The sequence below is a fragment of the Elephas maximus genome, chromosome 4 (genome assembly GCF_024166365.1).
Source record: "Elephas maximus indicus isolate mEleMax1 chromosome 4, mEleMax1 primary haplotype, whole genome shotgun sequence".
NCBI classification, from domain to species: Eukaryota; Metazoa; Chordata; class Mammalia; order Proboscidea; family Elephantidae; genus Elephas; species Elephas maximus.
In genome coordinates this window covers 53656563-53668951 of record NC_064822.1, presented here as the reverse complement: position 1 = coordinate 53668951, position 12389 = coordinate 53656563, and the positions used below count along the sequence as shown (strand labels likewise).

At 40.1% G+C, this 12389-nt stretch overlaps 1 protein-coding gene across 1 annotated transcript in view; it reads right to left on the bottom strand.

Moving 5' to 3' along the window:
* Positions 1 to 929: 929 nt before the first annotated feature.
* Positions 930 to 12389, bottom strand: part of TUBAL3 (tubulin alpha like 3) — a 38166-nt gene continuing 26706 nt past the window's right edge. Inside the window, exons 3-4 of the mRNA XM_049884805.1 lie at positions 4367 to 4515; positions 930 to 1874 (exon numbers count right to left, since the gene is read on the bottom strand). Of these exons, the coding sequence (XP_049740762.1) occupies positions 930 to 1874; positions 4367 to 4515 (1094 nt within the window). The remainder of the gene's footprint in view (positions 1875 to 4366; positions 4516 to 12389) is intronic.

Below are 12389 nucleotides of genomic sequence, written 5' to 3'. Positions count from 1 at the left end.
TTTAATCAATGTACAAAATATCAATATGGGGGAAATAACAATTATCAACATGTGCTGTTTTCCACCTCAGGTACAGAAAAAGAAAAGCTTATATTTTAAGGATTCATGGTCTCTTGCTTTAAAAAGCACAGAATAAAGCCAAGTTTCTGTTCTGACAAAACACACAATATGCACACATACACACACAATAAACATTGAAGTGATCCAGTGGTTCAAAGGACTCCAAACCTTAAAAAGTCCACAGATGATATTGTTGAATTATCCAGATAGACAAGGAAAGATATGCTCATAGTGTGGAACTTAGGGTCTTGCCTAATTTTTTTTTTTTTTTCAGTTAAATAAAAGAAATTCTATTCAGTATATGTCATAGATTGAATTGTGTCCCCCCAAAATATCTGGCCATTTGGCTAGGCCATGATTCCCAGTATTGTGTGGTTATCCACCATTTTGTCATCTGATATACTTTTCCTATGTGTTGTAAATCCTACCTCTATAATGTTAATGAGGCAAAATTAGAGGCAGCTATGTTAATAAGGCAGGACTGAATCTACAAAATTAGGTTGTGTCTTAAGTCAATCTCTTTTGAGATATAAAAGACTTGAGACCTCATACCACCAAGGAACAAGAGCCAGGAGAATAGCATGTCTTTGGACCTGGAGTCCCTGCACTGAAAAACTCACAGACCAGGGGAAGATTGATGACAAGGACCTTCTTCCAGAACTGATATAGAAAGCTTTCCCCTAGAGGTGATACCCTGAATTTGGACTTCTAGCCTCCTAAACTGTGAGATAATATACTCCTGTTTGCTAAACCCATTCGCTTGTGGTATTTCTGTTACAGCAGCTCTAGATAACTAAGACAACGTATACGGCTTGAAAAGAAAGCATGATATTTTAACTTAACATTTATTTCCATCAGTCATACTCGCATCAAAAACTTTGCCCCACTTCCTCATAATCCTTCTCCAGGACTGCCAAATCTTCCCTGGCCATTGAGAACTCTCCTTCTTCCATGCCTTCTTTAATGCACCAATGCAGAAACGCCCGCTTGGCATACATGAGGTCAAATTTGTGGTCCAGGCTGGCCCAGGCCTCTGCAATCGCCGTGGTGTTGCTCAGCATGCAGACAGCCCTCTGGACTTTGGCCAGGTCCCCTCCTGGTACCACAGTTGGTGGCTGATTGTTGATGCCCACCTTGAAACCAGTTGGACACCAATCCACAAACTGGACAGAATTCCTTGACTTCATGGCTGCAATTGCGGAATTTATATCCTTAGAGACCACATCACCTCTGTATAGTAGGCAGCAAGCCATGTACTTCCCAAGACAAGGGTCACACTTGACCAGCTGGCTGGAGAACTCAAAGCAAGCAGCAGTGATGTCTTGCACAGAGAACTGCTCGTGGTAAGGTTTGTCAGCAGAGATGATGGGAGCATAGGTTGTCATGGGGAAATGTATTCTTGGATAAGGTACAAGGTTGGTCTGGAATTCAATTAGGTCCACGTTCAAGGACCCTTTAAACCTGAGGGAAGCAGTAATGGAAGACACCACCTGACCTATAAGCCTATTAATATTGGCATAAGAAGGGCATCTGACACCAAGCTTACGATGGCATATGTCATAGATGGCCTCATTGTCCACCATGAAGGCACAGTCTGAGTGCTCTGTGGTGAAATGGGTAGTGAGGACGGAGTTGTAAGGCTCCACTACAGCAGTGGAGGTCCTGGGGGCTGGGTAGATGGAGAACTCCAACTTAGTCTTCCTGCTATATTCTATCAAGAGTTGCTCCATTAAGAGAGATGTAAATCCTGATCCAGTGCCTCCTCCGAAGCTTCGGAAAATCAAAAATCCTTGAAGTCCACTGCACTGTTCTGCCTGAGGAAGGTTAATGGAATGTGAGAACTCAGCCAAATACATCCAGAAAGAGTGGTAATGGTAGGATACAATAAATCCCCCACCCCCACCCCCCAAAAAAAAAATCTTTCAAAAAGACTGGCTTACCATTGTTAACTCCACAGCAAACAGATCTACTTTGAAACATACTTGGATGGTACTTCTGGAGTGGGGGAAGTGCCTTAGAGTTTCACTGTGAACAAAGCACATACAGTTACCTTTCACTGTTCTCCAGGAATTTATCGGTGTGTGCTCTAAATCAGGGCCTTTTATCAATAACAAAGAAAAGAATACGACTAGCAAAATATTGAAGCAAGATTATTTTTCCTTCACAGTAGATGAAGTGCCTATCACTTTTATGCTTAATCTGCTATGCTGGTGTAAAAGGCATTGTATTACCTAGCGATTGTGCCAAACACCAAAACACCTAATACCAAAAGGATTCACCTGCCTCCTGATGTTGAAAGAAGAATTAGCTGTCAGTAAATAGCATAACTGGAACAAAGTCCTGGCGATCTACTTCCAAAAGGACACAGCCATTGAAAATCCTATGGAGCATAGTTTGACATATAGGGGGTCGCCCTGAGTTAGAATCTACTTGATGCCAACTTTTTTTTTTTTTTAATAGACTAACTAATCTCCAGGTAGGGAGTGTCTCCTGTAACTTTACAAATAGTGGTTACTATTTTAAAATGACAAGTTTTAGATTGCTGTCAATAAGTTGTACCCCTGTAAAAAGTTAAATTGGCAAAAGTTGTGTGACAGATGTATTTACAACAATGACAAAAAAAAGAGTAACAGCTGAGGCCGCTTATGTACAACCAAACACCTCATGGAATTGGGTTCCGTGGTTTGGAGGTTTAGGGTCATGGTTTCATGAGACATCCTAGTTAATTGGCCTAATAATGTGTTTAGTGCTTCTGTTCTACCTCCTAGTTCATTGCGTAGTACCTGGGGTTTTAAAAGCTTGCAAGTAGGCTATCCAAGGTACAATAATTGGTCTCTATTCACCTGGAGCAACAGAGAAAGAAGAAGAGCCAGGAATACTAAGAGGAAATGTAATGTGGGCTAATTCCCTCTATGAACAACAACCTCCTTTGCCATGAGACCAGAAAACCTGGATGATGTCCGGTTACCATTACTGAACATTCCGTAGAAGAATCCTGATCAAAAGCGGGAAAATGCAAAACAAAATTCCAAATTTTCATGGACTCTATTAGACTTTCTTGAACCATGGAAAGTGGACGAACCCCTGAGACTATTGCCCTGAGATAATCTTTAAACCTTAAACCGAAAATATCCACTGAAGTCATATTAAAACTGAACAATAGTTTAGCTTAACTAGTAAAAAAGGCCTGACTTGAACATTATGTTCTTTTAAGAACTAACTATACAAGATCAAACTGATGACAGCAACTCAAAAGATTAGTGTCATGGATTGAATTGTGTCCCCCAAAACTATCTGTCAACTTGGCTAGGTCAGAATTCTCTTGTATGAATGTATGATTGTCTACCATTTTATCTTCTGATATGATTTCCCTATGTGTTGTAAATCATATCTCTATGATGTAATAAGATGTGCTAGTGGCAGTTATATTGATAAGATATGCAAGATTAGATAGTGTCTTAAGCTAACCTCTTTTGAGATGTAAAAGAGAGAAGCAAGCAGAGAGATATGGGGACCTCATACCACCAAGAAAGCAGAGCCAGGAGCAGAGGGCGTCCTTTGGACCTGAGGTTCCTGTGCTGAGATGCTCCCAGACCAAGGGAAGACTGAGATAAGGACCTTCCTCCAGAGCCAACAGAGAGAGAAAGCCTTCCACTGGAGCTGGTGCCCTGAATTCAGACTTCTAGCCTACTGGACTGTGACAGAATAAACTTCTGTTTGTTAAAGCCATCCCCTTATTTCTGTTCTAGCAGCACTAGATGACTAAGACAATTAGATTGGAACCTTAGGGGACAGTGAGTTTATATTAATGAGGGAGGAGCAATTCAGAAAAGGAGTGTTGTACAACTCGAAGAATGTAATCATTGCCACTAAATTGTACATGTAGAAACTGTTGAATTGGTGTATGTTTTGCTGTGTATATTCTCAATAACAACAACAAAATAAAATTTTTCTAAATAAAATTTAGAAAAAATGACAAGTTTTAGAGTGCTTTGGACATCAATGGTACAAGATAAACCCTCAAGTTGATTTTGACTCACAGTGATCCATGTGACAGAGTAGAACTGACCCCTAGGGTTTCCTAGGATGTAATCTTTGGAGAAGCAAATCACCATGTCTTTCTCCCACAGAGCTTCTTGGTGGGTTTCAACAGCTGGACTTTTGGTTAGCAGCTGAGTGCTTAACCATTGCACCACCAGGGATCCTTGTGGTGGTAGGTAATGCTGGTGACACTTGGGAGGAGTCTTGCTACAGGATCAGAGGTACCCAGGAATGGCCCCGTCTAACGGGAAGAGGAGCCATTTGCCAGCTTTCGGATCCTCTCTAGCACAAGGTCAATGATTTCTGGCCCCACAGAGCGATGGCCTCGGGCGTAGTTGATTGCAGCATCTTCCTTTCCACTAATGAGTTGCTCTAGGTGGAAGAGTGAGTGGTACTTCCCTATACGAATCTCATCTGCAGAAAATGAAAGAGGGTCAGTGTATTCTGCTCAATTCAACTGTTTAACACTGGCCCCCTTGTATCCTGGCCCCCATTACCTCAACCAAATGTTGAGATAAGGGAATAGAATTTATACTGCTGAATTAGCTTTTCTTAATTTAGGAAAGACCAGTTAATATAACTGTTACTCAAATCTATGCACTAACCTCTAAGGCCAAATATGCAGAAATTGAAGATTTTTACCAACTTTCTGCGGTCTAAAATTGATCAAACATGCAATCAAGGTGCATTCATAATTACCGGTAATTGGAACAAGAAAGTGGGAAACAAAGAAGAAAGATCAGTAGTTGGAAAATACGGCTTTGGTGATAGAAACAATGCAGAAGATTGCATGATAAAATTTTGTAATGCCAATGAATTATTAATTGCAAATACCTTTTGTCAACAACATAAATGGCGACTATACACATGGACCTAGCCAGATGGAAAACAAAGGAATCAAATTGACAACATCTGTGGACAGAGACAATGGAAAAGCTCAATGGCATCAATAAGAACAAGGCCAGGGCCTGACTGTGGAATAGATCATCAACTGCTCATACACAAGTTCAAGCTGAAGCTGAAAAAAATTACAGCAAGCCCATAAAAGCCAAATAAACAACCTTGAGTATATCCCACCTGAATTTAGAGACCATCTCAAGAATAGATTTGATGCATTGAATGCTGACCGAAGACAAGATGATTTGTGGGATGACATCAAAGACATATATGGAGAAGCCATAGGTCATTAAAAGGACAGGAAAGAAAGAAAAGACCAAAACAGATGTCAGAAGAGACCCTGAAAACTTGCTCTTGAATATAAAGAGTAGCTAAAGCAAATAGAAGAAAGGATGCAGTAAAAGAGCTGAACAAAATATTTCAAAAGGCAGGTAGAGAAGACAAAGTAAAGTTTTATAATGAAATGTGCAAAGACCTGCAGTTAGAAAACTGAAAGGGAAGAACATGCTTGGCATTTATTAGGCTGAATGAACTGAAGAAAAAATTCAAGCCTCGAGTTGCAATACTGAACGATTCTATGGGGAAAATATTGAAGTACGCAGGAAGTATCAAAAGAAGATAGAAGGAATACACAGAGTCACTGTACCAAAAAGAATTAGTCGATGTTCAACCATTTCAGAAGGTAGATTATGATCAAGAACTGATGGTACTGAAGGAAAAAGTACAAGCTGCACTGAAGGCGTTGGCGAAAAAGAAGGCTCCAGCAACTGAAGGAATACCAACTGAGATGTTTCAACAAACAAGCGCAGTGCTGGAGGTGCTCATTCGTCTATGCCAAGAAATTTGGAAGACAGCTACCTGGCCAGCTGACCGGAAGAGATCCATATTTGTACCCATTCCAAAGAAAAGTGATCCAACAGGATGCGGAAATTATCAAACAATATCATTAATATCACACACAAGTAAAATTTTGCTGAAGATCATTCAAAAGTGGTTGCAGCAGTACATTGACAAGGAACTGCCAGAAATTCAAACAATTCAGAAGAGGACGTAAAATGAGAGGTATCATTGCTGATGTCAGATGGATCTTGGCTGAAAGCAGAGAATACTAGAAAGGTGTTTACCTGTGTTTTATTGACTATGCAAAGGCATTCAACTATGTGGATCATAACAAATTATGGATAGCATTGCAAAGAATGGGAATCCCAGACACTTAACTGTGCTCATGAGGAACCTGTACATAGACCAAAAGGCAATCTTTCGAACAGAACAAGGAGATACTGCGTGGTTTAAGGTCAGGAAAGGCTGTGTATCAGGGAACCTTTCACCACACTTATTCAATCTGTCTGCTGAGCAAATCACTCAAGAATCTGGACTATATGAAGAAGAATGTGGCATCAGAATTGGAGGGAGACTCATTAATCTGCAATATGCAAACGACACAACCTTGCTTGCTGAAATTGAAGAGAACTTGAAGCATTTACCAATGAAGATTTAAGACTACAGCCTTCAGTATGGATTGCATCTCACCATGAAGAAAACAAAAATCCTCACAACTGGACCAATAAGCACCATCATGAAAAAAGGAGAAAATAATGAAGTTATCAAGGATCTCATTTTACTTGGAGCATAGTGGTTAAGTGCTATGGCAGCTAACCTAAAGGTCGGCAGTTCAAATCCACCAGGTGTTCCTTGAAAACTCTGTGGGGCAGTTCTACTCTGTCCTATAGGGTCGCTGTGAGTCAGAATCAACTCAACGGCAATGGGCTTTTTTCAACAGGTCTACAATCAACACTCATGGAAGCAGCACTCAAGATATCAAATGATGTATGGCATTTGGCAAATCTGCTGCAAAAGACTTCTTTAATGTGTTAAAAAAAAAGTAAAGATGCTGGTCCCAGACAGAGCAGGAGAAAAAAGTAGAACAGAATTCGATTCATAAAAAAAAAGATCAGACTTGCTAGTCTGACAGAGACTGGAGAAACGCCAAGAGTAGGGCCTCCCAGACACCCCTTTAACTGAGGACTGAAGTCACTCCCGAGGTTCACCCTTGAGCCAAAGATTAGACAGGTCTATATGGCAAACAATAACACACGAGAGGAATATGCTTCGTAGTTCAATCATGTATACAAGACTAAGTGGGCACAGCAACCCAAAAGCAAAGACAAGAAGGCAGGAAGAGACACAAAAACTGGATGAATGGAAACAGGGAACCCAAGGTGAAGAAGGGGAGGGTGTTGATACATCACAGGGTTGGCAACCAATGTCACAAAGCAATGTGTGAAACAAAAATATCAAATTAATTTCCTCTGCAAACTTTCACCTAAAGTACAATAAAATAAATAAGTAATTTATAAGTGGATACATAGGTGGTAGATATGTATGCCGAATAGGTGTGAGGGTTATGTAAGAATACACCCACATGCATATATAAATCTGGCTGTGGATATTTCTACATATTTGTATGTTCTACATGTATATTCATATATACAATACAGCACACAGGAGACATGGATGTGGAAACAACCTAAACATTACCAAACATCTTGCAGGGCTGAGTTACTGGGTTTGAAGGCTAAGGACCATAGTCCTGAGGGACATCTAGGCCAATTGGCATAACATAGTTCATAAAGAAAATGTTCTATATTGTACTTTGGTGAGTTACATCTAAGGTCTTAAAAGCTTGTGAACAGCCATCTAAAATACAAGTATTGGTACCTTTCTGTCCAGAGCAAAGGAAAGTGAAGAAAACCAAAGACTCAAGGAAATAATTAGTCCAAAGGTCTAACAGACCACAGGAACCACAGCCTCCACTAGCCTGAGATCGCAATAACAAGAAGGTGCCCGGCTACTACTACCAACTCCTCTGACCAGGATCACAATAGAAGTTTCCGGGGAGAGTGGTGGGGGGGGAATCCAAATTCATAAAAAAAAAGACCAGATTTATTGGTCTGAGAAACTGGAGGAACCCCTAAGACTATGACCCTTCAGCATCCTTTTAACTTCAACTGAAGCCATTTCTACCTTTCAGGCAAATAATAGCCCTATAAATAAACAATAACACACATGAGGAAAGTGCTCCTTAGAGCAATCATCTAAATGAGACCAAAAGGACAACATATGCCCAAAAGCAAGGGTAAGAAGGCAAGAAGGGGCAGGAAAACTGGAGGAATGGAAAAGGGTAACTCAGGGTGGTAATGGGGAAAGTGCTAACACATTATGGGGAGTGCAAGCTATGTCATGGAATAATCTGAGTATAAACTGTTGAACGGGAAACTAATTTGCTCTGTAAACCTTCACCTAAAGTATAATTATATAGAGAGAGAGAGAGTCTTTAAAAAAGAAAAGTGAAGATGTCACTTTGAAGACTAAGGCGCACCTGACTCAAGCCATGGCATTTCCACTTGCCTCGTATGCCTGAGAAAGAAAAATTGACACATTTGAATTATGGTATTGGCGGAAAATATTGAATGGATTGCCAGAAGAATAAACAAATCAGTCTTGGAAAAAGTACAACCAGAATGTTCTTTAGAAGGAAGGATGGCAAAACTTCATCTCACATACTTTAGACACATTATTAGGAGGGACCAGCCCCTGGAGAAGAACATCATGCTTGGTAAAGTAGAGGGTCAGCAAAAAAGAGGAAGACCCTCAACGAGATGAATTGACACAGTGGTTGCAACAGTGGGCTCAAGCATAACAAGGGTGATGAGGATGATGCAGGTATGGGCAGTGCTTTGTTCTGTTGTACATAGGGTTGCTATAAGTCAGAAATGACTCGACAGCATCTAACAACAACAGTCCAGGAAAACTGAGTCCTGGTGGCAGAAAGGGTTAAGCACTCAGCTGCTAACTGAAAGGTTGGTGGTTTGAACCCACCCAGTAGCTCTGCGGGAGAAGACCTGGCAATCTGCTTCCATAAAGATTAAAAAAAATTACAGCCTAGAAAATCCTATGAGGCAGTTCTACTCTGTCACATGGGGTCACCATGAATCAGAATGAACTCGATCGCACCAAGCAACAACAACAAGTTTAAGAAAAGGTATAATTTTCTGCATATAAATTGAAAGTGTGTTTTTCTATCATATACCCTATGGCACTTTGATATTCTAAGTCAGATATTTCTATCTACAGAATAGCCAACTGGGTGCTATTTGGAAAAGTATATAAATCTAAATTATTATTGGTATGTTTTGAAAAAAGTTCTAACAAAGAAAGTGTGACAAACTCAAATGCCGACGTGACTCAAATACAGTTAACACTGCACCCGTACATCATTTCTTACTTCCTGGACACTTGTCTACCTTTCTCAGAGAATTCAGTACCTGGCCTGGTGTCCTTCCTTAATCAACATCCTGAGTGAATTCAATGGTCTTTAAACACATTTATCTGGTAGTTCTACAACTTAGCTCCAGTGTCATTCAGCTTCACTCCACTTGAATCATCACCACTCAGAACTGTTCACCTCCAAAATCTTAAACTTCCAAAATCCTTTCTCTGATTACAACTTTTTTAGTTCCCCTTGACTATGCCTTTGACCCTGCCCCTGACAATCTTTCCAACCTTACCTCCCATCGCTCTCCTACTCACACCCTAAGTTCTTGCTACACTGAACTTGTTAAACTCGCTACGTGCCTTCATGCCTCTGTGAATTTGAAAATCATGAGGAGATGTTGGATAACTCCAGAGTTAGTCATTTCTTCCTCAGTGATACCTCTGTACCTTATAGAAATAATAATAACTATTATTATTAGGTTGAACCATAAGAAAATAACATTTCTTTAGGTCAAAAATGGCCATCAATTGGTGATTTTGTTTATTAGTGTTATTATACCATTTACATTTTTGTCAACCTTAGTAGATTGTAGGCTCTTTTACCAGAGAAATGGCATTATCTAGTGATGAAGAGAATAGTTTTTACAGGAAGGTGTGATGCTTAATATTATATGTCAACTTGTCTAGGCTACGCTACTCAGTGGTTTGGCAGATATTATGTAATTACCTTCCATTTTTGTGATCGGATATGATCAGCCAATCTGTTGTAAGGGGACTTCTCTCGGGGCTGTGGCCTACCTCCAGTATATAAATGGCTGTTCTGACAAAACTCGCTCCTTTTCTCTACCCTTCACTCTCTTGTCGCCTGACCTCTGATTCTTGAAATGTAAGCCTGCAGAAATCTCTGGTCTGCCTCCTGACCTGCAGATTTTAATTCGCCAACCCTCACAATCCCAGGACCCAACAGAGGCCTCCAGCCTACTCCCTGACTTGCAGATTTTAGGTTTGGCAGCACCTGCAACTACGTGAGCCAGCAGAGGTCTTCAGCCTGTCACCTGACCCAAGATTTGGGATTTGCCAGCCCCCAAAATTGTGTAAGCCTTTTCTTTGAAGTAAATTTCTTATATATGCATTTATATACACTTCACAGGTTTTGATCCTCTAGAGAACCCAGATTAAGACAAAAGGCAAACCTAGAATCAAACCTAGTTCTATCCTCTATAGCTCGGTGATCTTTGGCAAGTTATTTAGCCTCCTTAAGACAGTTTCCTTACAAAATGAGGATTAACAATAGTGTCTATTGACAGGGTTGTTGAAAGGATTAAAGAAAATACTTATACAGTCCTCAACTAATAAATAGTAGCCTTCATTATCAAAGGCAAAAATCAGCATTTATTCAACTTTACGCTCCCATTACCTAACTGAAATATTTATTGAACTATGTTAAATTCTTTCTCATCGTGACCTTGGATCCATCAGCCTCTCCTTTTTCTCCATACCCCTACTGCCAACATTAATTTCATTTGTCTCCTCGTCCAATGTGACACCCTGTTCAGAGACATATGCTTGCTGCCAGCTCAAAATCCCTCCTTGTCTGCCCTACCCAGTATGCAAGCTGGCTAAATACCACCATTCACTCCCTGCTTGTCAGTGCTGCTTAAGACAGGAAATAGCTACTAGGTCACTCCAAATCCGCACTCAGTAGACCTTTCATTCTTCATTTTGACCCACTATTTCATGTCTTAAAATGAGTGTTCTAAACATTTTCTCCCTTCTTCAAGTTCTCACATACCAATATTTCAATCACAGGATTTCTGAATGAAGTACCCTTAAACGCTTTTCCATCTACCACAAAATTCCTCCAACTTCTATCTCAGGGAAGACAGGGAAAGAAGAGAGAAGCATAACGAAAACTTTCTTTCAGTGTTGTTGATCCCTTTCTCTCCCGTTTCCTTTGAAACCTCTCTCCTTTACTTCTGCCCACAAATATGTTAAATAGAATTCTGTTTTTAAAACAACAAAAACAACCCAGTTTAAAAAATGGACAAAGGAGTTCACTAGACATTTCTCCAAAGAAGATACACAAATGGTCAATAAGCACATGAAAAGATGCTTAACATCATTTTTCATTAAGGAAATGCAAGTCAAAATCACAATGGGTTACCATTTCATACTTACTAGAATGGCTATGATAATAATAGTTTAAAAAACAGAAAATAACAAGTGTTGGTGAGGATGTGAAGACATTGGAACCCTTCTCCATTGCCAGGGCTTCGAACTGGTTCTTACCAGTTCAGTCACAGCTGAAAGCAAAACCAGAACAGGCCAGAATTTTTTTTAATTTGTGTGAACCAGAATGATAACCGGAACAGGAAAAATTACAGGTTGAAGCCCTGCTAGAAACCTAATCTCCCTCTTAGAAAACAAGGGGAGCATACACATTGCATAGAAACCAAATCTCTTGGCTGTCAGATTTTGAGCAGAGTCAGAAACTGTCGTGTCCCACTCAAAGATGGCAGCCTACCACACCACTTTGAAAGTGTGCTGCTCTCCACAGTCCTGCCAATAATCCAATCTCACGCATCAGGCTCCTGAAAGAGCTCACTTCGCTTCTTCCGAGCCTCCCATTCCGGAGCTTAGGTCCATAATCTTTCCCATTCCAGTTACCATTGTGGATTACCCAAATTGTAAAACTTTGGGTCTGTTTGGATTTAACTTCGTCAGTCATACTGAACCAGTTTCAGTTGGTTTGAAGCCCTGGCCATTGCTGGTGGGAATGTAAAATTGTACAGCCTCTGTGGAAAACACTTTGGCAGTTCCTCAAAAAGTTAAATGTAGAATTACTAACGACCCAGCAATTTCACTCCTCGGTATATACCCAAGAGGCTTAAATTCGGACTCAGATACCTATATACCAATGTTCGTAACGACATTGTTCATAACAGCCAAAATGTAGAAACATCCCAAGTGTCCATTTACAGATAAATGGATAAACAAAGTGTAAGACAATACATACAATGGAATATTATTCAGCCATTAAAAAGGAATGAAGTTCTGATACATGCTATAACATGAATTAAACTTGAAACATTTTGCTAAGTGAAATGAATCAGACG